This window comes from Falco rusticolus, chromosome 4, assembly GCF_015220075.1.
Source record: "Falco rusticolus isolate bFalRus1 chromosome 4, bFalRus1.pri, whole genome shotgun sequence".
Classification (NCBI taxonomy): Eukaryota; Metazoa; Chordata; class Aves; order Falconiformes; family Falconidae; genus Falco; species Falco rusticolus.
This window is the reverse complement of record NC_051190.1, coordinates 46,187,989-46,211,602: the sequence shown is the minus strand read 5'-3', so window position 1 is coordinate 46,211,602 and position 23,614 is coordinate 46,187,989. Positions and strand designations below refer to the sequence as shown.

The 23,614-nt window shown below is 44.2% G+C and overlaps 1 protein-coding gene across 6 annotated transcripts; it reads right to left on the bottom strand.

Annotated features, from left to right (window-relative positions):
• Positions 1-4,972: 4,972 nt before the first annotated feature.
• LOC119146551 (scaffold attachment factor B1-like) lies at positions 4,973-23,395 on the bottom strand. Of its 6 annotated transcripts, XM_037384403.1 has the most exons (22): positions 23,080-23,197; positions 22,697-22,802; positions 22,104-22,191; positions 20,298-20,362; positions 19,931-20,209; positions 18,711-18,773; positions 17,870-17,897; positions 16,358-16,856; positions 15,879-15,928; positions 15,000-15,100; positions 13,398-13,547; positions 13,199-13,299; positions 12,108-12,253; positions 11,225-11,313; positions 10,549-10,685; positions 9,753-10,046; positions 9,083-9,220; positions 8,265-8,304; positions 6,738-6,850; positions 5,849-5,961; positions 5,577-5,643; positions 4,973-5,359 (listed from the first exon to the last, which is right to left on the bottom strand). In XM_037384403.1, the coding sequence occupies exons 2-22, from the start codon at positions 22,745-22,747 to the stop codon at positions 5,233-5,235; spliced, it is 2,739 nt and encodes a 912-aa protein (XP_037240300.1). In that variant the 5' UTR covers positions 22,748-22,802; positions 23,080-23,197; the 3' UTR covers positions 4,973-5,232. The 6 variants fall into 6 exon arrangements, 5 of the variants coding, with proteins under 5 accessions (XP_037240300.1, XP_037240298.1, XP_037240299.1 ...); XM_037384401.1 differs by lacking the exon at positions 22,697-22,802 and having other exon boundaries at positions 23,080-23,395; XM_037384402.1 differs by lacking the exon at positions 22,697-22,802 and having other exon boundaries at positions 8,265-8,301; positions 23,080-23,395.
• Positions 23,396-23,614: the final 219 nt, after the last annotated feature.

The window sequence follows — 23,614 nt, the reverse complement described above, 5'->3', positions numbered from 1 at the left end:
CTGCGGCTCCCTGCGTTGCTGCCTCTCCCACCCTTTCTCCCTTTGGTCCCGTGCCTGGCTCGCTCTGCCGTTCCCCTGTGTCCCGTCCCCGGCCTGCAGCCCAGAGCTGCTTTTCCCGTCTCCTTCTCTGTGTCCCGAGTGCCTGACGGTGGATTGGGAAGGGTTTTAAAGCAGACGAAAAGCTGCCAATAGTGGTGGCGTGGGTTAAATAAGAAAACCCCCCTCTCGGTTTTGTATCTATTGAAAAAGACTCTTTTCTACAAAGAGAAAAGGGTTTGAAACCAAAAGCCTGTATCTGCTGCCTTGTCTGTACCTCTACTGTCGTGGCTGACCGCCGTCGTCCCCCCCCCCCCCCCGCTGGCAACTGCCGAATAACGGCTGTTGCTTGCGGCCAGGGGGTCGCACATGCGCGGCGCTGCCGGCCCTGCTAAGCCCCGCCCCTCCGCAGCGGCACGCTCCACGCCTGGGTTGTAAGCCCCGCCCCATCCACGGCGATACCCTCCGCGCATGCGTCCCAAGCCCCGCCCCTACGAGGCGGCAAACCCCGCCTCTCAGCGGCGACACGCTTCGCGCATGGGTCGTAAGCCACGCCCCCCCTCCACCGCGTGCTGCCGGCCGCCGTTACCGGCACCGCGGTCCCGCGCGTCCTGCGGGGCGCTCGCTGCTGCCTCCCGGTAAGGAGCCGCCGCTGCCGCCCCCCGAGCGCGGCGCCGACGGGCGCTCGGCCCGCAGAACCGCAGCCCGGCCTTCGCGGGCAGCGCTGCAGGAGCAGCATGGCGGCGCGCCGGGGGCGGGGGGGACGGACGGTGGTGCCGGGAGCGCGGGGGAGGCGAGCGAGCCCCTGCGGCCGGGGTGGTCCTGCCCACCGGGGGCTTGGGGGGAGGGGGCGGCACGGGAAGCTTCAGCCGCCCGGGAGCCGGGGGCTGAGGAGAGGGGCCAGGGAGGGAGGGCCGGGGGGGGAAGGAGACCACCCCCCAGGCACCGGCCACCTCCCCAGAGCCCCCCGAGCCCCCCGCTGCAGCATCCCCCCCTTGGCCTTTCTCCAAGGGAGGTTTTAGGTCCTTCTTTTCCCCTCTAACCTGGTGGGGAACCAACAAGGAAAATCATTTGTTTTGCTTCTACTCCCACGGGTCCCAGCCAGGCAGGTCAATGGGAGGATGTTTATTTTGGTTAATTAGAGAATGAGTATCGCTCCTTCCTTACAGAGTTGCCCTTAGCGAGGCAAAGAACGAACCAGAAGCAGAGCGCTCATCTTACATTGTGGGCACCATTGTCACAAGGAAAGAAAGCAAGAAAAGGAAAAACCAAACGAGCAAGAATGATGACCACAAAATCTAATTAAGAAATGCTGCGCCACTAACGAGTTACGGTAGGAGTCACACGTTGACAAAGACGGACACGCTATAGTACCTGGAAAACGGTTATCAGCTTCCACAGTGCATGTGTCGCAGCACTGTCCCAACTCGCCGGCTGCAACAAGGCTTTTCCCCCCCATGCCTGGTTAACTCCAGTAAGTAGCTCCTACCCTTGCACGGCCACCAGCCCCCACGAGGTTTCAAAGGTTCACCTCCTGCCCGCGCTGTTTCTCCATCCCCTTCAGGCCAGCCCACCCTGCTTCTTGCCTCTGCTGCGTCTGGATTCTTCCTTCTCCCGGCTCCCCTGCCAGCCGGCCTCTCCTCATCTGGGCTCCCTGCTTCTCCCGGTATCTCTCCTCCATCCAGTGCTCCTCTTCACACAGTCCTAACTACTCAGCAGGAACCAGCCACAGCTGCACATTATCCCCATCAGCCAGCCCACCGCCGTATATTATCAACGTTAATTAACCTGCCTTCATTCCTCTATAATTCCTCAACATGCACCACTGAGCTGGTTCCTCCTGCTGTAGATGAGGGGGTTCAGTGCTGGAGGCACCACCGAGTACAGAACCGACACCGCCAGGTCCAGGGATGGGCTTCAGGTAGGCAAACGTGGCCGTGGTGACAAACGGGGAGAGCACGGCCAGGGGAGGGAGGGAGGGACGGACGTGGAAAAGGCTTTGTGGTGTCCCTGCTCAGAGGGGATCCTCAGCACAGCCCTGAAGATCTGCACATAGGACAGCACGATAAAACACCCCAAAAAGATGAAAGCACTGAAGATGAGAAGTTGGAATTCCCTGAGGCAGGCGTGTGAGCAGGAGAGCTTGAGCAGCTGGGGAAGTTCAGGGAAGAACTGGTCCATGGCATTGCCCTTGCAGTGGTACAGAAAATGTGTTGGCTGCGTGAAGCACGGAGTAGAGAAACCCACTGCCCCAGGCAGCTGCTGCCATGTGGACCACGTGCCGTAGTGCGGGGCTTTGCACATGGCAACAAAGCAGTCGTAGGCCACGAGGGTGAGAATACAATACTCTGCTATGATGAAAAAGATCAATAGAAAGAGCTGTGCAGCATGTCCAGCACAGGAGATGGCCCTGGTGTCCCACCGGGAATTGGCCATGGCTTTGGGGAGCGTGGTGGAGATGGAGCCCAGGTCAAGAAGGGACAGGCTGAGGAGGAAGAAGTACCTGGGGGTGTGGAGGTGGTGGCCCAGGCTAAGGCGGTGCTGATGGTGCTGTTGCCCGTGAGGGCAGCCACGTAGATGCCCAGGAAGAGCCAGAAGTGCAAAAGCTGCATCTGCAGATGCCAGGAGGAGGAACTGGGTGATGGAGCTGCCGTTGGACATCTGCTGCCTCTGGGCACGGGGACCTGTCGAAGGAAGAAAAGGCAGGGAGAAGTTAAGGCAGAGTTCTCCTCGGGGAACTGATCTCGGTTCTCGTGGAGGCCCCCCAGGCATCCTTGCCCCTTTCAGGGGGACATCTGTAATGTCCCTTGTACGAGCTCTGCGTGCTGCAGGCTCTGGCAGGGACACTCCTGCCCTACAGCAGCGGCGAAAGAGGAACAGGGTGATCTCTGATGAAACCACCTCTGGTACCAATGAGCCTCTCAGCACTGTTGCTCCCATTTCAGCCAACAGCCGAGCACAGCTGCCGGGATTTTGGTATTTGCGTTTGGTTCTAGTTTTCTCATCACAACTGAGGAGTGGCTCGAAGGCAGAAGGAAGCCCCGGCACTCCTGTTGCAATCCAGGTATATCCTTGTGGTGTGTAGGTGCTTCTGAAAAGCGAGCAGTTCCTTTTCTCACCCCAGAAAGCAGGGAGCAGAACTTTTGTGGTGTCCTTCACATGGCTGCCAGAGCATGTGAATGAGTATCGTGAGCAAAGTGAGAGCCACCAACAGAAGTCCTTCCTGGCACCTTCTCTGGTGGAGCTGTGCATGGGTGGTGCCATGGAGTGTTTTGAGTGAGCGGTTACTTTTCTACAGCATGGCAAGCAGGTAGCAGAACTTTTGTGGTGTGCTTCACGTGGCTACCAGGGCAGGGTGAGACCCACCAAGAGAAGTTCTTCATGGCACCTTCTCCTGGGGACCTGTGGCTGGATGGTCCATGGAGCATTTGAGTCTGTGTGAGTGCAAAAGCGAGCACTTAAGCTTCTCACCACGGAAAGGAGGTAGCTGTGCTTTGGAGATGTCACTCCGGTGGCCACCAGCGTAGTGTGAGGAAAACCAAGTGAATTCCTTCCTGGCACCTTCTCCAGGGGAGCTGTGCCGGCGTGGTTCTGTGGGGCGTTTTGGCCCGGGACAGTGAGCTGAGCCGAGGGACACAACGAGAAACCATGAGCCAGGCAGCAGGACAGAGGTACAGACAAAAAGGGGGGGAGGATGGGGGACAGGGAGCAGAGCAGAGATGGAGACAGAAACATTAGAGAGAGTGAGAGGACCAAGAGATGGATCAAGGAGAAAAGGAATGTGGTGGGTAGCAGGCGGCAGCAGCGAGCGACTCTTTGGCCGGTCCCGTCAGGAGCCTGGGGAGCACCGCAGGGGCGGTGTTGGGGGGCACAAGGGCTGAGGGGCATCGCAGAGTTAACGGGGACCTGCAGGGCACAGAGGAGCTCCAGGGAGGCTTCGGTGGGAGGAGAGGGGTGGAGAGGGCACGGGAGAGCCCCAGGAGGTGACCCGAGCAGGGGCCTGAACAGAGGCATCCCAGATGGCACAGAGGGGGGGAAAAAAAAGCATGTTCCTTGGGCATGAAGCTGCCTGTAGGAGGTTCTGAAGGAGCAAAATGGGTCCAAAACGTGCTGGAGAACATCAAGTGTCCTGAGGGGAACCTGGGTGGCCCCATGATAATCGGGACAAGGAGCAGAGCAGTTCTCAGGCAGAGTGACAAAAGGCTTGGGGGTATGGTGAGGAACTTGGGAGGGGACGTGAGCAGAGTACAGATGTCCTCAAGGGGACCAGAGCCTGACCAGAGGACCTGAGATGGCATAAAGGACAAAAAAACCCAAACCAAACCCACCGTGAAAAAAAGCTCTGGGGCACAAGAAAGGCTTGAGGAGACATGATGGGAACAGAAGGGTCTGGGGTGGGGTGGGAGGGACAGAGACGAAAGAGGCGTGAGGGTCCTCCCAGGCCTTGCAGGGGCACAGGGGTTACCACTGCCCCAGGCCTTGCAGGACAAAGAGGGATCGGCAGCATGTGAAGACACAGGGGGCTGCTCAGGAGGATGGGAAGAGAAAGAAGGAGCAAGAGGACTGAAAAAGTGATGGAGAGCAGCAGAGAGGGAGCGGCAAGAAGACGGAGAAGCATCTAGACTGAGCTTCACAGATGAACACAGGACACCTACGTGGTTAAACGGGAACTTAACGATGGTGTAAGGCCTTGTGCCAGCACCTCTGGCTTTAGCTGGTGGTACTTCCTACTCATCCTCATTTATGGCATAACAACTGGGGAAGAAATATCAGAAGAAAAATCAGAAAAGCCACTGACCCCTTCCCCCTCTCCCAAAAGCAGCGAAGAACAGACATCCACCCCCTCCCAGAGTTGTTGCATCCCTTAGAATCTCAGCCTTGACAGTGGATTGCCTCTTTTGCTTACTGCCTTTTAACAGACTCTAGAAGCAATAAATTAGTAGCCATAAACTGATTTTATTTTTGAAAAATGGAATGTTTCACTAACAGAAACTTTTAAGTGAAGTTTGACCAAGAACACGTTTATTACAAAAAAGAAAAACCAAACCGACAAGTTGACATATTTGGCTACAATGCAACAGCAGTCTTGCTTTTTGTAATCACAAAGTCAAGGTGACCCTGGTTAATAAAATTCACCACCACTGTCATCTGGCATTAAAAAACAAAACAAAAATATATGTATATAATATAGTGCTTTCAGTAGCGACGGGTAAAACGGGGTTCGGTCAGTCTGTTTGTCCGCTCCTGGCCTGCAAACACTCCTTGTATTCCACTACTCTGCATCATCTGGCTCTGATTTCCAACTTGCGTGAAGCCTCCGCGCCTGAAAGCGAGACCAGACAAATCTAAAATCAGCCAGAAAAGTTAATACTGCTGTGACTCAGAGAAGATGTTTGCTTATTTTTTTTCTGCTTGCCAGTCCATAGTAAAGTAGAAGCTGGAAGTACTATTTTTCACAAATGACACAGGAATTTCTTCTTTTATACAGATCAGTTAAGTAATTATAAAAATATTATAAGCACTCTAACAAAGCTTCTTACCCCGACATCCCTCCTCGATTCATCACATGGCCTGGTCCTGACTGACCAGGCATGCTTCTATCACCACCTAATTTAAAAAAGAAAAAAAAGAGAAGAAAATAAAAGACAGACTTTTGTGTTTTCACAATAAAAAAGCCACCTCGTTCCCAGAATTTTATTTGCTTTCTCGGTAATGCTGTTAAAGCTCCATAGGAATTTTAACTATCGCTAGAATTTCAGCGGCAGTAATTAATAGAAAAAACCACGATCACACTGGTAAGCAGCAAGTGTACCTTGCCATCTCTCATGATCCCGTCCCATCATTCCTCCATCCACATTTCCCTGCCATGAACGATCTTGATGCCCCTCTAACTTTCGACCATGATCTCCCCAGTCACGTCCATCTCTTAAAAAAATAAAAGAACATCTTCTAGATGTGTCCCTTATCCATTTAGCAGCATAGGGTAAAGCCAAACACTGTACCCCATACAAGAAGTGTATTAAATTGTTAATTAAGCTTGTATCTATAGCCACCCAAATCATCGCAATAAAAACTGGTCAAAGAGAAATGACAAGAAACTTCCTGAACAGCGCCCTTCGCACAGGAAAGCTCATCTTTTTTTAATCTGCAGAGACATAATTAGTATCACAATGTACTAAGATACTTAAATATGGAACAAGTAATCGACTGCCATTCCTCTGTCTGGTATATTGATGTAGAACTGCACTATGCAGCTGGAATATGCCTAGTTTGATTAGCTGCTTTAAAGAGAAACCGCTATGATTCCAGATTGAGTCTCAGTTCCCCACTCCCACCACTGCAGAGATTCTGACTCGATTTCCTTAAAACCTGACCACTAGCCACAAACGAGACTTTTGTAGGCGTTACTGGAGCATCTGGTACAGGACTGACATTCACCTGTAGAAAAGAAAGTTATTTACAAGCAAAATATCGTTATGCACTGAGCAGCACTTCTTTACTCACTGCCACACTCCATCCTCTTGATGCACGGGGGAGCTACATGTGTAAATTCCTTGCTTCTCCAGATGCTTGAAGAAACCATCTGGAGAGAGGACTCACACTTGTCAGATTGCTTCTGCTGTCCCCCTTCAAAGGTTCACCGAGTGTTAAGATTTAAAGAAAACAACAGAATATACTCCCTTTGTTTCATATGCACTAACCGGGTTTGTGGAGGTATCCCTCTCCCTTCACTCATTCTTCTGTCGGACCCATAGCCACCCCAACTATCCCGGGAGTGACGGTCAGGCCCTCCGTGGCGTTCATCTGGGTAATGCTGGAAGGTAAACGGTACAGAGTTACGCTTAAGACTCAATCCAGGTTTCCTTTTAGGACTGCAAAAATCCAGCTCCTCAGAGATAGCCTTTCTATAGTCAGAAAAGAAACCAGCAGCTGTCTCAGTTTTTACTGGTTCCATTGTTGCTACCATGTGCAGTTCACTCTAGGTGTTTATTTTGTTTCATGGCACAGATTCCGCTCTGCTCACTGGTGGGAGAAGGCTTTTTGTTTGGCAGGGTGGGTTTTTTTTAAGGCTTATATTCCAGCTCCAGATTTTTAATTTTTACACAGAGTATCTACCTTCTTCCTGCCTCTCTTTGTAGTTGACCAGCTCGCAGGGCCATGACTAATAGAAGGCCAGTCCATCATTTAACTTGAAATTTAGATAAAATATGTGAATATCTATAGGGAAGAACAGGAGAGAGTTTGAAAAACAGAGGACGTTACAGACAGTTGGTGGGGCATGGCCTTGGGATAAGGGATAGACACCATAAATAAATCAAGCTGGGGTATAATAAGATAAGCGCAAAGAAAACAAAATGGTTAATGAGACTGAACATAAATTACTTAATTATGTGTGAACTATCTTAATTGGCATACTAAAAGATCCACCCTGAGCAAAGGAAGCCCCCTACTAACAAAGCCCCCTCCACAGAACATGTGCAGTGAAAAAAAAAAAGAAAGCTGGACCTTTAAATGGAGACATGGCTTGGAAGAACCACTGAGAATGAAGTGCGACTAAATGTAACTGTAAACAATTGTTCCAAGCGTATAAAGTGTTTGACGGTGTGTTAAGAGGTGGGCTAGCTTTGTGGATTTACCACCTAGCACCCATCTCTGCGCAGACATGCAATAAACAAATAACCTCGACCTGGTGTGTGAATTGGTGCTGCGCACTGGGTAACAGCCTCTGTTTGTGAGACATCTTCAGAAATGAAAAGTTTTGTATACCGGTGTGGTTTTCGCACCTGTCCTTTTACAGTCATCTGCCTTCTTCCATTATGACACCAGTTATTTTCTATAAACCATTTAGATAAACGTCAGAGAAAGGGCCCCTCGCCAGCTAAGGATAAGACACTACAGTAACTCCATTTTAATGCAATACAGACACCTAAGATCGTTAACCAGAAAAGTTATATCGCAACATACCAGCCTGGAAAGATGCCGTACAGTAGCTCCCATCACTTCAAGGTTCGCCCCTGCCCCAACCTGTGGCTACTGCCCTACCAAGCAGATAACTTGCGTTCTGCACATTAGTGTGCAAAAAAAACCATTTGCTGCTTGACATCCGCTCAGTTTAAACCCAGCAGTGGTTGTGTTTAAGCAGCAGACAGCACGCACACTGTGTTCTTTCAGTTTTGGGGTCATCTTTTTGGCTGTTTAACTGAAGTGTTTTTTTGGGTATAACCTACCTGCCCATCTCGATCTGGTATTCCTCTCGAACCATCTCTTCTGGAACACAAAAAAAAAAAAAAAAAGAAAAAAAAGAAGTTCCAGTTCAATTAACACAGTCATCATTAATTTCAACATCTGTATGAAATAGCATGGGAAAATTTGTCTTTAAGCTGTAAAGCTGAACACCAGTGTTTGTTTAGTGGCAAGATACTCAAATGGGTTCTTGTTTCATCACACAGAAAGAGATCAAAGTAACACCTACTACTGTAGTACGGGTAAGCAACGCATTACTGAGCACCAGTCAGGTACTTGGCGGCACCAAGGGAGAATACTGAGTCAACCTACCAGTATCAGAAATCAGTTACGAGCAAAAGCAAAGCAGTACGGTTTTTGCCAAAGGTCCTTGGAGAGCAAAACAGAAGTCTCAACAGCCCTGTGCAGAAAGTATTGTAGCATTTTGTGGAACTAAAAATCTGTGTCAGGCTGCAGAGATGAAAGTAGGGGAAGTTTTAAAGCAAAAGCAAATGGCTAAACCTTCGACTAATGAACGGGGATTACTAAACCAGGTTTCCATATGTCTCCAGAGGAACTACAAGATCTCCCTCAGCATCGTAGCACACTACATTAGGACTTAGTTTATAATCTTTATGCAGCCTCTTTCCAGTATGTCCATGACTGATGGAAACATAGGATTGCAACACGTATAAAATTAGACATGAGAAATGCACAAGGGTCATTTGTTTTGCTCTTTTGGCTCCCTCCAAACCATCAGTAAGCCACAACAAGACACCCAATTTCCATAAAGCTGTAAGAAGAAAAGCACTGCCTTGCCAACCTGTCCAAACAATGATCTTGGTATCGGCCACGATCCCTGTGGTCAAAGTCGTGGAAGCGGTCTTGACGACTAAATTCAGAATGATACCGATCATCCATTGCCATTCGCTTTGCTTCTGGCCAGTATGGGTCATCTCGCCTGCAAAGGTGGTCACAATTAATAGTAATCTCCAAACAATCTTCCTTTCTTGTTCTCTTGATAACAAACCTCATTCAATCCAATTACCCAAACAATTATTTTGATTTATCATCAAAACCCTTTGTGTGTTAAGCTGGCATCACATTTTGGTTTCAGAGGAAGCTAGGTGTACCGACACCATACAAAAAGCTTCATCTCAGGTTATGCTGACATGAGAAGAGAATGAGCATCTGTTCCACTAGCTACACACAGTCTACTACACAGACTGCTACACAGTCAATACACACAGTTTCTATTCTCTGTCACTTCTCTTCGGGAATTAAGAATTTAAAACCTGCTGTAATAAAATTGTGCTTACAGATATACAAGTATGACATTTTCTCTTTCTGAAGATAAAACTTCTAAATGGTCTTTCAGTTGTGAGCTCCCATGACTGGTTTAGCAAGAGTAATCACAATTTACACAGGCTCTAGAACGTTCTATCTGTAACTGGCTGTGGTCGAAAAGTCTGGATTCTCACTGCAGTTACTACCTGCCGTCAGGATCGTAAGGCCTTCTCATGGCAGATCGCCGTTCTTGTTCGTAGCGTAGCTGTTCCTGCTGACGTCGCAGCTCTTCCCTCTCTCTCTGGATTCGTTCCTGTTCTCGCCTCCTCTCCTGCTCTATGTGCATTCTTTCTCTCTCCAGTCTCTCCCTCTCCAAGCGCTCTCTGTCAAGACGCTGCCTTTGAAATTCAAGTCGTTCTCGCTCTCTCTGGAGCCTCTGTCTTTCATCCCGCTCATGAATAGCTTGAAGACGTTGTTCTCGTTCTCGCCTCTCCCTCTCTCTAATCAACAGAGATATATTTTGTTTTGAATTGAGAATCTTTAAGTCCAAGTTTTTAAGTCCATATGAACGAAAGAAGCAAGGTTAAGCATTCTGCATGAGTAACACAGCATCTACTCTAAGTCAGCTCTGAAAAAGCTTTCATAGAGCACAGCGTGTCCAAGACAAAAGTCTGACAAACAGAAAGTATTTACAAACTTCCAAGGAAAAACCAAGCATGGAAATTCAAACGTGATAATGGTGAATGCAAGACCTGAAAGCACCTACCAAAGTTGTTACTCAACAAGAGTCTTCTGAAAGACATAGAGAAGATCACTTTCAGTAGTAAAATCCTTTATAACCTGGCATTACGTCTGTTCTATCAACAGATTAGCATCAAATCAATCTGTGATACTAGTGATGGAGGGCCAGCAGGACACTATTTTGCAGCCAGTTCAAAATACAGATAAGGGAAGTAAAAACAAATACCAGTTTAGCTCTAAACTTTGAATGGCAAAACTCACCGGCGTCTTTCTGTTTCCCTGATTTCTCGCTCCCTCTGTCTCTGACGTTCACGTTCTCGCTGTTCTTTGATTTTATCAAACGATAAAATATCTTGCTTTTCTTTGCTCTCTGATTTGCGATCCTGGCTTTTGGTACTCTGAATTAGATCAAAACAATACACTAGCTGAACACAGTGCATTTTGAGGTAAAATTTCCAGGCAAAAGGCCTACTTTATGCCAATCTGAACATAACAGACTATCATGCCATCCCAGAGGTAAATAATGTTAGAATTTCATGGAAAAGTAGGCTGGGGAGAAGTACCCCAAATTTGGCTAGAACTTCTAAGAAGTTTTGATATATATTAATACTATGAGCACATGATCTGACTTGCATCGGTAGCAAACAATACACTGCTTTAAAGGTCACCTGCCACCACACTCCACACTTGGAAAACACATGATCTTAACACCATTTTCATATTGCAACTCTACTTCTTCAACTAGGCCAACAGTGACAAAAACTACAAAGAAGGTGAAGCTTAAGCATTTACCTTTGCAGCACCATTAACACCCTAATGCTGTTTAGACAAGCGACATGTTCCCAAGGTGCAAGGCAAAAAAACCCTTCAATTATATGCACGTAAAGCTGTATGACACCTACTTTTACACAAAGGCTTCTCTGGAAGTTGTACTTACCCTCTCTTTTGATGTTGAAGTTTTCACACTAATAACTGGTTCTCCTTTAGATTTATCCATTACCACTGTCCTTTCAGTTCCTCGACTTGCTAGAAAACAAAATATATCTGAGACTAAATAATATGCAAGACATGCAAAAATTCCTGTGAGATTTAAAACCATACAGACACTAAACAGTAAAATGTTATTTTATTGAGGTTTTAAATAACATACAGAAGAATATGTTTATGATTTAAATAGCTGACCAAGATTTGGCCAAGTTGGGGATGGGGGTAGTAAAGCTATCACAAAATTACAGTAGTCTTTTCTGGTAGGGATGACAGTTAAGAGAAAGCAAATTTAGTTTAATTCTTCTGTCTGCAAAATACATCCCTTTGCCATAGTTTAAAAAAAAATAAAATAAAAAAAGCACACAGAACCACAAACTGTGTCAGATCTAAACCCAGTAATAGTCCATAAAATTCATGGCTTGCTACTTTGACTATTTATAAAGCCCAGTAATTATGAAAATTTAGTTGCTAAGTTACTAGCAAAAAAAAAAAAAAAAAAGTAAAAAAAACATTTCAAGGTATTTTCTGGTGGTTTTTGTTCACCAGCAAAACTTCAGTATTACTAAGTACACTTTATGGCTTTTTTACTGAATTATGAATCACATCTAACAAGAACACTGAGGTCTGCAGAAGATGAAGTCTTCTAATCAGCCACAATTCTAAATGCTTATGCTTGTTCTTCCATTTCCTTCTTAGCTGATGCAGGAAATTTTATTTTGGATGCAAAGCAGAAGCTCTGTCACAGTCGCTTATATTCTTTGTACCAGTTTTTTTAATTAGTTTTTTTAAAACAAGTATCCTTGAAAAAATTTCTGAAAGGCAGATAGAATTACCTGATTTGCTTGCCCTAGATCTATCAGAGGATCCAGCCTTTTGGTCATCTTTCTCTTTTCCTTCTTTTTCGTCTTTTCCATCTTTCTCTGATTTCTTCACATCATCTTTTTTGTCTGTCTTCTCCTCCTTCTTAATACCAATGGACCTATAGGTAAACTTTGCTTTAATAGAGAACCTAACAAAAAGTGCAATATAACCAATCCAATCAAGCCAGAGATGTCAAAAAAAACCCCAAACGCCCCAAAAATCCCACACCCAACCCAAAAAAAGCTCAACACAAAACCCCTCCCAAAAAGCCCACTCCAAATACCTTCCATGTGCTGAAACCAATGGATACTTGTATGCATGATTAAGAGCAGCAACCAATACTAAGCTAAAGCCGACTAAAAGTGAGAAACAAGGGATAATCCTGAATATTTGGAGACCTTGAGTGCTACAAGTCTTATGTTCTGCCTATAAGTAAAGTTCATGTTTAGTGTAAGGGGAAGAGGGTCCACCCAGGAAGAGGCCAAGCTCCACCAGCAGAGCTTTTGTCAACAAATACCTTAAACACCCGATACAAGCAGACCAGCCTGCCAAAACATATCCTTTGCCAAATCTTTTAAAATGTAATGAGAGAACAAAAAGTAGTAAAGCAAAATGCCCCTTTCAAAAGCAACAGATCACATGAAAAACAAATATTGAAGTACCACTTGCTAACCATGTGAACAATCTATCAAAAAAGACAGACTAAATCCTGGAAATATTTGTCAGTTAGAAGAGCAGACCAAGCTAGAGTCAGATCAGAGGATGAATGATTCTAATAAAAATAAGGGTTTATCTATAAACAAGTTGGTTGAGTATCTCCTGATATAACTGACACGTCTTGACACTAAACCCTGAAGAGCACCGTATTTCTGATCAGAGGGCCAATTAAGACGTGCTTACTGCTGCAGAACACCAATTTCAATTTTTCAAGTATTCCTCCTATTTCAGATGCAGTACGAAGCAGCAAATCAAGATTTATTACACCTACTCTTCACTTCGGTCATGTGGCTGCATTTCAAATGAGTGGCCTTTAAACACAGAAAAATACCAAAAAACACTTTACTTCTCAGATTTGGACTCTGCAGAATGGTGCCTGTCCTTCTCCTTCCTTGTTTCACCTTCCTTTTTGTCTGAAGGCTTTTTCCCAGCTGGTTCATTTTTTGCCTAGAATTTTAGCCAGAAATATTTTTATATTAGCAGACAGATATTGAACTTGGACACCTTTATCTTCATTACGCTGTCATGGAATAGCTACCACTTACCCTTTCCACAGAAATCATTTTTCCATGCAGCTCTGTTCTGTGGAGATGATTAATGCACTTAGTGGCTTCTTCAGATGTTGACATTGTAACAAAGCCGTAACAGCGAGCACCAGGACTGCGAGCATTTGTTACTACTTTCGCACCCACCACCTTTGGGAAAAAAAATTATTTTGTGTTTGCAGATCTGTCTCCAAATAAATTCTAACTTAATCACCATTTTGTGGAATCATAAACCAGTTTGGGTTGGAAGGGACCTTTAAAGGTCATCTAGACCACCCCCCCTGCCATATGCAGGGACATCTTCAACTATACCATGTTGCCCAGAGCCCCATCACACCTGACCTTGAATGTTTGCCGGGATGGGGCATCTACAATTTCCCTGAGCAACCTGTTCCAGTGTTTCACCACCCTCATCACCACAAACATTTTTTTCTTGTATCTAGTCTGTATCCTCTTCTACTTTAAAATCATTGTCCTATTGCTACAGGCCCTACTGAAATGGCTGTCCCCATCTTTCAGCAGCTGTCTGCCAGTTCCAAACCTTATAGCACTATCCACTTTCAACAGGGAGGAAATCCGCTCAGCACCCAACATTCCATCAGCATTCTCAGACTACAATGTTGCTAGGTTTGTTTGACAGACAGCAAAGTTATCGTTTTCAGTCGATCTCTATACAGTCGGGCCAACCATCTTCTAGAAGTGCCTCACTAAAGACTACTTCACAGAATATGTGAACAGCGTTTACACCCATGGCAACAGCAAAACAAGTACAGCTGAAAAGGTTCAAACTTCAGATTATTCCACATCTGTTCTGAAAAAAGTATAAAACAAACACAAAATTCTACGAAACAGATAAATCTGACTGCAGAATAAATTGTTCATACAGCTCTGCAGAAAAAGAGACCGCCATAATAATCAGCTCAGAAAATTAATCTTCAAGTTGCTGAGCAGGTCAGTAACTTAAGGAAGACATATATACATACACGTAGGTGAGAGTAGGGATGCAATAATAAAAATAATAAAAAAGCAACCTATGACCATTTTGTATTTTCTTACAGAACACCTCTGCTAGCTTCTTTAAACAGATGACAATCTCTGACAGCGCAGAGGCACGTGCTTAGGTGAAACAAACATTTAACATCACATTCAGAAATGTATTAGGAGGAAGTGGAGATAGTCAGGGAAAGAATTCCCTTTCACAACTTCTCTCGTATCCCAGCTGGCACTGAATAACAAATGGAAGCCTGCCCTTGCGACTAGATGTCTCAAAGGAGTGGCCCTTGAAATGCAACAGTTTAAAGCAGTATTAACTATTGCTGGACATGCAAGAAGTATAATTAGACTATAAAGCACCCTAGATGATGACCCACTAATGTCTCCTGTCAAGAACTGCCTCCTTTTTACAGGTTATCTGCATAGAGGTTCTTTGAAACCTGGATTTCTGGCTGCCTCCCCCCCATTTCAGACAAACTTTTTTATGAAGTATGCTACTTTCTGATACAGAGTTTCAAAAGAACACAAGAAAGCTAAGTAAAAACTAAATTTCAGGTCATCCTTTTAAAATGATACAATGGCTTGTTAATTTACCTATCTACTACATACCTTTCCATACTTGCTGAAAAGATTCTTCAAGTCTGTAGCTCTAGTAGATGATGAAAGTCCACTAACCCACAAATTTCTGCCAGAACCAGTACCCACACGGCCTAAAGTAAATAAAAAAAGCCAAACATAGAAGAACATGTAGCACAAGAACACAACAGCGAAACAGTAACTGCCCTACAAATTCCCATTTTTTTGTTCATAAACCTCTTCAAATGCAATTTTGCTTCTAGCTCTTCCAATCAATCTTAAAATCAATAGACACACTGCAGCCTGCAACAATGAACTTCTAACTCCAGACTTGATGTGCATTTGAATAGTCTTAATGAGGTTTCATCTACATATTGTCTTTCTACACTTCAATCACTTTCCCGAGAATTACCAATTACTAAATGTCAATTCACAAGACACTTTTATTAAAATTTCGTCAGTTTGTAAGTTCACAGAAATTACATAAACTGAAATTTACAATTCATGCTTTGAAAGCCCATGTTACAACTGCATTGCGGGTTCACCAAATTAACACCAGTCCTCACCAGAATCGCTACACAGAGTGTATAACACTATCAATTTAGTCATCTGTTGAGATTTTCCAAGACAAATCCTGGTTTTGTTGGTATATACCACCATTCACACAGCTAGCGGAACTCCAATATAGCTATTACAGTCAAGATATACACACGCTTAGGGAATTAACAAAACACAAAAAATAAGCAATGCAAAAAAGGCAAGTCAAAAAGCAAGTAGAACTATTACTCCATTCACTCCTTTGTTTACTTCACAAATAATGGTTAGATGTGACCCCATAACATTTTTTTTCAAGCCATCTGTACTTAAAAAAACCCCACAAAACAACGAAAAAAACAAACAACCAAAACATACCTTTCTCGTCCTTTGAGATTATCTTTGATTCTTTGTCCTCCTCAACAGGGCTAAAGACAAAACACCGTGTTATTCAACTGTTCATATGCCAAAAGGAAGTTAATTCTAGATTGTGCACTAAAACTGGATACCTACCAGAAAATTAGTTCTGAAATTAAAACTATCTCTGCAAATTTATACAAGAGTGACAGGAAATACGAATTCATATCCTTAAACGGACAATTCTGCTTTGCAGATGACAGAAATAAGAGCAATTTAAGGAAACAACCTTTGAAGGTTGAGGAAGGAAAGAAATCAAACCCTCTGTGTTTAAAAAAAAAAAAAAAATACCTGCACATGGAGAAACAAAACAGACTCTTTAGGAACAGGCTACAATTTCATCAGTCTCGGTGGCCAATTGAAGGAAACAGCTTATGCGCATCACTTAACGACCAATGAAAAAAAGATAGCATCTGGTCTATAACGGAGAAAAAACAAACCTCTTTTTCTGATCACCGCCCTCACTGGTTGAGGACTCTTTAGTGGCAGGGGATTCCTCAGAATTAGCTTTCTCTTCTGTTTTCTTGGCATCTTCTTTGCTATCTTTGGCTTCGGGACCTGGGCCTTTTTCCGCTGTTTCCCCACTAGAGGCTTCCAGGCCTTGGGAGCGTTTGCTACTCTGATCGCTTAGGGTCTCTACTACTAAACATTCAGAGTCCGCGTTCTCTTCCTCTATTGTCTGTTCACTTGTCTCCCCTTTTGCTACAACTAAACGCTTTGCTTCCTTCCTTGCCATAGCTTGTGCCGATTTGCTGTCCAAATCTAAAGCATCTTCCTCCAACTGAGTGGCAGCAAGAGCGTCCTCTTCCTCTGCTAGCCTCTTGCCTGGCACCACGTTACTTGCTTCCTGTGCATGTGGCCGCTCCGCTTCGGAAGTTTCTTCGTTAAGGAGCTCAGATTTACAAGTTTCCCCCAAAATGTCGAGTATTTTCTCATTTTCTACGGATTTAACAGGAATAGAATGGCACAAGATTTAATCACCAGGGAAATACAGCAATCACAAATGTGGAACTGGCATGGCTGCCACACTAACACCAAGAGAACTTCTAAGCTACACAGAGATTGGAAAACCCTAGTGTACACAGTGTTAAAAGTACTACGCTAACTGCTCTCTGACAAACTACCACATCAGCCCTAAAGTGTTAACAGGGAAGAAAAATGCCCCCACAGATTTAACAAAAACCTTCTGGCTGATCCTTGATATTCTTCACGAAATCATTCAGCTCTGTTTCTTCTCTAGTTAGCTTCCAGAGTCCGAGATGCTTAACTGAACGTATCAAGGTACTGAGAGTTCAATTTCCAAATTTCCGTGAAATTCTTTTAGCAGACAGTCCAACATGAGAACTGGGCATCTTCTGATGGTGCATGAGTGTGTTTGCAGTCCAGAAAGCGAATAGGATCTGTAGAAAATTCCTGTGATGACAGTGTATTCCTTCTTCTGAAGTCCAGTCATTCTTTAATTTCTGTTCTGTACCAAAGCTCTGAATTACCTACACTCCTGTATTTATATTCAAAGAACTGCAGTACAACGTGATATCACAAGATCTGTTTTTAGAACCTTTGCATATTTAAGGCTCATTCCTTAACTCCACTGTAGGTAACAGTTCTATGGAACCGTTTCATCACATTAAATACATATTTTCAAAAAGTGGTTATTCACAGATCTGGTGATATGACTGGGTTTCCAATCTCTATGACCCTGTATGACCTGGATTGTCCACCATAATAACGTACACTACAGTAATGCATTTAAAAACCAAACCAAAAAAAAAAAAAAAAGAAAAAAACAAGAAAAAAAAAAAAAAAAAGAAAAAAACCAAACAACCAGGGACATAAAAAGAATTAATGAAGAATGAAACTGTTTCAATGCCCAGAACTTTTTTTTTTTTAATTTAAATAAAACAAAAAACTAAACAAAAAACAAAACCATACAAGAAAACAAAAACCAGTACCTGGCTCCAAAGGTAACTCTTCAAGTTCCTGTAGTGAAAGAGATTAAAAAAAGGAGAAATATCACTATTCATAAGAAGTCCAGATGTTACTCTGAATGACACCTCTCACCCCTCCAAGAAAGGAGACAATTTGGCGAGCTTACTAAAATTTAGCCTATTTCAGCTTTGAAAATGTTTAACTTTAATTAAATTCTCCACAAGGTTTAACATTACTTTTTTACATCTTCCAGTTTTATAAAATGTGTGAAAATATCTGTATTTCTCAAATTCAGACACCCATTGAACACATAGTACACATTCACATGGGTAAATAAATCAACAAATGTAAGCAGCATAAAGCAAAGCTATCTTTGTGTTATCCTTCTCTAGAGTCCACTGTATGGATTCTGCTTTCTGAAAACAGGATTCATAGAAACACCAGCTTCACCTGGAGCTACAAGTGTCCTTAACCTACCACAAGTGATCTGGAAACAAGGCCAGTATTTCACGAACAGATCAGTGTCAGCTTTCTTGTCAACGTGGGATACATACATTTTAAATGGAACTTAGACATAACACAAGGCACCGAGTCAGTTTATACAACAGATAAAAAGAATCCAGTCTACTACCCAAACTCAGTATAATATATACATCATATATTTATGACCTGATAAGATACATACATGTATCTTCGTCCACATGATTAAATTAGAAAGGTATTTCTCATTCCTAGAGGTCCTATTCTTTGCAGAATAAGAATGCACTCACTGTGTACTACCTGTACGTGTACTGTTTCAGCATACAGTTTATATGGCATGTATTATGCCTTTTTGCTTGTAAAGAAAAATCAGTTACCATTTACCTTTATTACGGTTAAATCAGCTGAAGCAGCATCTAAACTGTTCCCAACATCTTCAACCTCTACCTTTAAAATGTAAACAGAAGACATTTTGTTATCTATAAAGGAATGGTATTGTGAATGAAACCTGAATGAGAAATTGAAGATTTTATTTCCACTAACAACTGATTAAGCAAACCTATCTAGGATCCAAGGGTAAAAACTGACCAGTGACCCCCATACCTCTTCCCAATCCCCACCAACTGAATAAGCCTTCTCATTACCTCTCAAATATGTTGGTTGTCTCACAAAAATCCTTTAAGGACGGAGATATCAACAGCAAGCTTTCTCTTAGACTTTTTTTCTTATTTACAGCGACAACATAGAGCCAAAAAAGTCTACTGGACTCAATAACTGTTTTCTTCACTGATAAAAGAAGACCGCAGGAGCTGACCTGGAGTCTGGCAGTTTAGTCCCTGAATAAACCTACTTTCTGGGTATTTCTATATGACTTGTGTGAGGCAGGGATATGCTTGGGAATAGGGGGTTAAGCTTATTTCTGCAACTTTCAAATTTGGGGGGCAAGGAACAACCCAACTTTAGGATCTCAGATGACACAATGTGCACACACAACAAAGAGCAATACTTCCCTATTAGATGGGACAGAAATGACTTTCTTCAAAATGTTTTGTTGTACACTTCAGGAGATAAACATTTGACTTTGGGGAAAAACATTATCTTCTAGCTAGGATGGACAATGTCATATAAGCAGTGCAACAGCCAAACACAGAAAGCCAATGTAAAAATAATTTCAACAGCTATCTCAACAAAAAAAAATATCTAGAATATAGTTCCCAGAATGTTGCTGTTCAGCTGAAGTGAGTAAGGCTACAGTATTTGTATGCCACCCAGGTCCTCCTAAATGAAGCAAAGATATGAAAATGGGAACATAAACATAAGGCGAAGTACAGAGTTCAAAGCATGATTAAAACAAATGCTTTTTGGATTACTACCGATTCGTACAGTCATATGTGTACAAACAAAATCTAAGCATTTTAAAATTAAAAATGCTATTTCCACAAAAACGTAAAAGAAAAAGCAATGACCATGAGAACTGGTAGAACCCCAGATGGTTTCAAATACTCTTTAGCTACTGTTTTACTGTTCAATTCAAAAGAAAAAAAAATTAAAAAAAAAAAAAAAGAAAAAAAGAATCTGATTCCACACACATGAGAGATGCATACCATCACTACTGGTATTTCTCTTGATTCTTCTTTAATTTCTGAAAATTGTGGGGATGCCTCCAAGTTACCTACAGTATATTCTGTAGGCTGATCTGGAAGTTCTTTCACTTCTGCATCAGCATTTTCTTTACTATCAGACAGTGAGTCAAGAATATTATCAGCACTGTAATCCTCTCCGCAATCTACCGCATTGCCATTATCTATTTCAGCTTCATCTAACACACTAATATCCATCATGTCAATATCCTGCAAGTTATCCAAACTTGCTTCAATATCCTCCTGTAAAAAGAAAAAAAGTATATATAGTAGTCATTGTAATTTGAAAGTGATGCTATCATTACTTTGCTTCAAACAGAGCCTCACATACCTGTCCATCTCCTGAATCCTCTTCCAGGCCATTATCTTCTACTCCCTCTTCATCTGGTCTACGTCCTAACAATATTACGATCGTTAGAATAAAAAGAAGGTAACAACATGCATCCTTCAAGTTTTGTTTTTTTCATCAGAGTTGGTATTCCATCCAGTTTAGCTATCTACTTTTTCCTTATTTTCCACAACTGAGTGTTCCTATACCATCCCAGTTCAGTAACTGACAAACATGCTACAGTCCAAGGTCTATCACGAGTTCAAGAAGCACCACTGTGCACTACGCTCAGAACATTTGGCTCAGCTGAGACCGCAGTAATTTATCTTAACGTGTCTTGACAGACATTTACTAGAAGAAAAAAAAGAAAAAAGCAACCAAACAAAGAACCCAACACAAAACAATGAAAACCCCGCCCCCCCCCCCCTCTATGCGTAAGCATTACTGCAGTGCTCTGTTCACCAGCTGGACACATAACATCAGAACTAATGTTACTGAAAACAGTCGGCTAGTTTCAACAGCACCAAATAGGAACTCCTCAAATTCAGAGCAGTTTCATCTTTCATGAATGTTATTTTCCTCAAAAAACTGTAAGCACATTACAATAAAAAAAAAAAGGGGGAAAGGGGTTTTAGAGCTAAGAGGAACATCTCATCTGTTTCCATCCCAACATTAAGTGCTATAATGTACATTAAGTATTTTTCTCAGACCTGACAATGATCATGACTACCAAAGATGTCTCTGCTTTTACATACAGTTGTGACATTTGCTCTCCATCCATTTAAAATTTCACATTTTAGTTTGCAAACAAATGTCATTACTCCAAATTGGACGCAACAAAAATCCAGGTCAAACAAATCAGTTGGCAAAACAATCAAAGCTTCATCTCACAAATTCACATTTACATCAGTATCAGTAATTTGATTAAAATTCTTCCTCTAAACTAGTTATTCTGCTCAGCTCTAACACAAAAAGTTAAGTTTCAACATTATCTGGTTACAAAGTAAGATCAAACTGCTAACTGACTAGTTTTAGAAAAACAGCAATTATTTTTTAAAATAAGGATTATGTAAGACTATGTCTCACCACCAGAAAAATCATGCATAGAAGAAGCCTTAAAAACATATCCAATTTCAGATTTTGATTAAAAACTAGTCTTCTGGGGAGAAAAATGAGACTTATTATCTATGAAACATAAGCATAACACACTACATAGAACTTTTTTGAATATTGAAATTGCTAGAAACTGCATTTCTAACTCAAAAAAACCCCCTTGCATTTCTCAAAAGTGAAGGTACGGTCACATAAAACCACCAATTATCTATTTTAAAAACACTGACACTGCTTCAGTATTACTCAGTAACTCCTGCTACAAATTTCAGGGAACTCTGAGAACAAGCCAACAGACCCTTTGAGTGGACCAAATCCTTCCCTAATAAACTACATGAAGTCCTGTGAATAAATTACGTTTAATACCATACCATCCATCCCTGGAAACCTGAGCACAAATATAGAGAAGAATACCAGTAACTTATGTCATTAAAGGACAGAATCAAGGAACAGAAGACTCAACTGTTCTTAATTTCCTGCAGAAAACCAGTATTACCAAAACCTGGCTCAAGCAAGTAATGTTAGCTGTAGTTTTGTGATTGCAAAACATTCAGCGACAGTGCCAAAATTAAGCCAAGCCCTTCCCCAAAAGGAAAACCAGACTTCAGAAAACAGATTAGCAAGGTTCCATTTCATGAATAAAAGTTGCTAGAAAACTCAAGGGGGATGGGGTGGAGATCCTCCCTAACTGCCCTGTACCTTTGCTGCTTCTTTTTGGAGTTTTCTTCATGATATTTTCTGAAACCACTGGAATTTCATCAGGATTCCCCCCTTCCTCCTCAATAGCCTATTAAGGGGAAAAGACAAAGACAGATATCACGACAGACGTAAAAATTCCATTTGTGCATTTCTGCTGAGTTCAAAAGCTGGACACCAGAGGCAGAAAAATACCCAAACAAGAATCCAGCACTTTGAATTAGCAGCAGCTTGGATATGCAAACCAAAGACCATCAGATCAAAGCAAGAAGTACACAGGAAACAGTAACATGTTGGTGTAAAGTTTCTGGAAAGCTGTCAGCGGTATAACCTATAAACAAAATAAGTCAGTCCTGCAGCGTTTGCAGCAGTGCAGAGATACCCGGAGGCATTGCAACAGAGTCTTTGCAACAACAAATATTGCAACAACAAATTTGGCTCCAGGAGACAGCAAGCATCAGTTCAGTGAAGGCGGTCCACATGCTAGACTAACATACCAAACATTCTGATGAGGCTACGCTGTACAGGCTGCGAGCTAGAAAGCCGAGGTGGGGGTGGGGAAGAGTAGGCAGGGAAAAACCTGGTAGACAGCGTACAGAACTGTAAATCCAGGAGCTCAATGCAGGGCGGAAAACCCAGCGATGCATGAGGCCAGAAACACTCGGGCCGAGCGCCACGGCTACCTCGCTGTGCTCTGCGGCGCTGGGGAACCGGAGGGGGGGGCTCGCTGAGGGGAGGGCAACGCCAGACGGGCGCGTACCCCCGCCCCCCCCGCTACCACATGAGACCGGTGGTCTCATCTGGGACAGCCCGACAGGGGCCACACTCCCGGCGCACACAGGGCCCCGCAGGCTCCCCGCCGCCCCGCTCCCTCCGCTCCGAGGCCGTTTGGCGCCATTTTCCTCAGCGGCGCCCGGCGGGCTGGGGCCGCGCAGGCGCCTGCGACTCCCACCCCGCCCCGGCGCGTCCCCCCGCTCACCTTCCTCAGGCGCTCCGTCAGAACGCTCTTGTTGCCGCCGCTGTCCAAATTGCGGCGCTTCAGTTCAGCCCGCAGGTCGATTACGCGCAGCTCGCTCAGCCGCCGCCGACTCTCGGACTCGGCACCGGAGACTCCAGAGCCGCCCAGGGACGCGGGTTCTCCGTGCCCGGCCGCTGACTGACTCTCCGCCATGGGGGCCGTCGTTTCGACTCGCACGCAGGGAGCAAGGCGGGATCAAAACAACGGCGAAAAGCCACAGTTGCGGCACAAAATGGTGGCAAAACCGAGACGCGCTGAAGAGAAAGGGGGAGGGGAGGGAAGGGACCGCAGCCCGCACGCGCGGCTGACAGGAGCCGGCGGACCGCGCGCGTGCGCGGAGGGAGCTGCCGCCGCTCTGGCGCAGGCGGTGACAGGCGCGCGCGCGCAGCAGCGCCGGCCCCGCCCCCAGCGCCGCAGTGCGCAGCCGCGCTCCGGGGCCGCATGCGCCGGGGCGCGCGGGCCGCCCTTCGGCCGAGTCGCCGCCGCCTGCGCCTGC

Bases quoted from the DNA above. Each gene is read 5' to 3' on its own strand.
- LOC119146551 (XM_037384401.1), bottom strand. From the start codon at position 23,271: ATGGCGGAGAGTCAGTCAGCGGCCGGGCACGGAGAACCCGCGTCCCTG. The intron at 12,254-13,198 runs GTAAAGTGTTTT...GTTTACCTATAG, and splicing joins GCAGAGTCCAAATCTGAGAA to GTCCATTGGTATTAAGAAGG. The intron at 10,047-10,548 runs GTGAGTTTTGCC...TCTGTTGATTAG, and splicing joins AGGGAAACAGAAAGACGCCG to AGAGAGGGAGAGGCGAGAAC.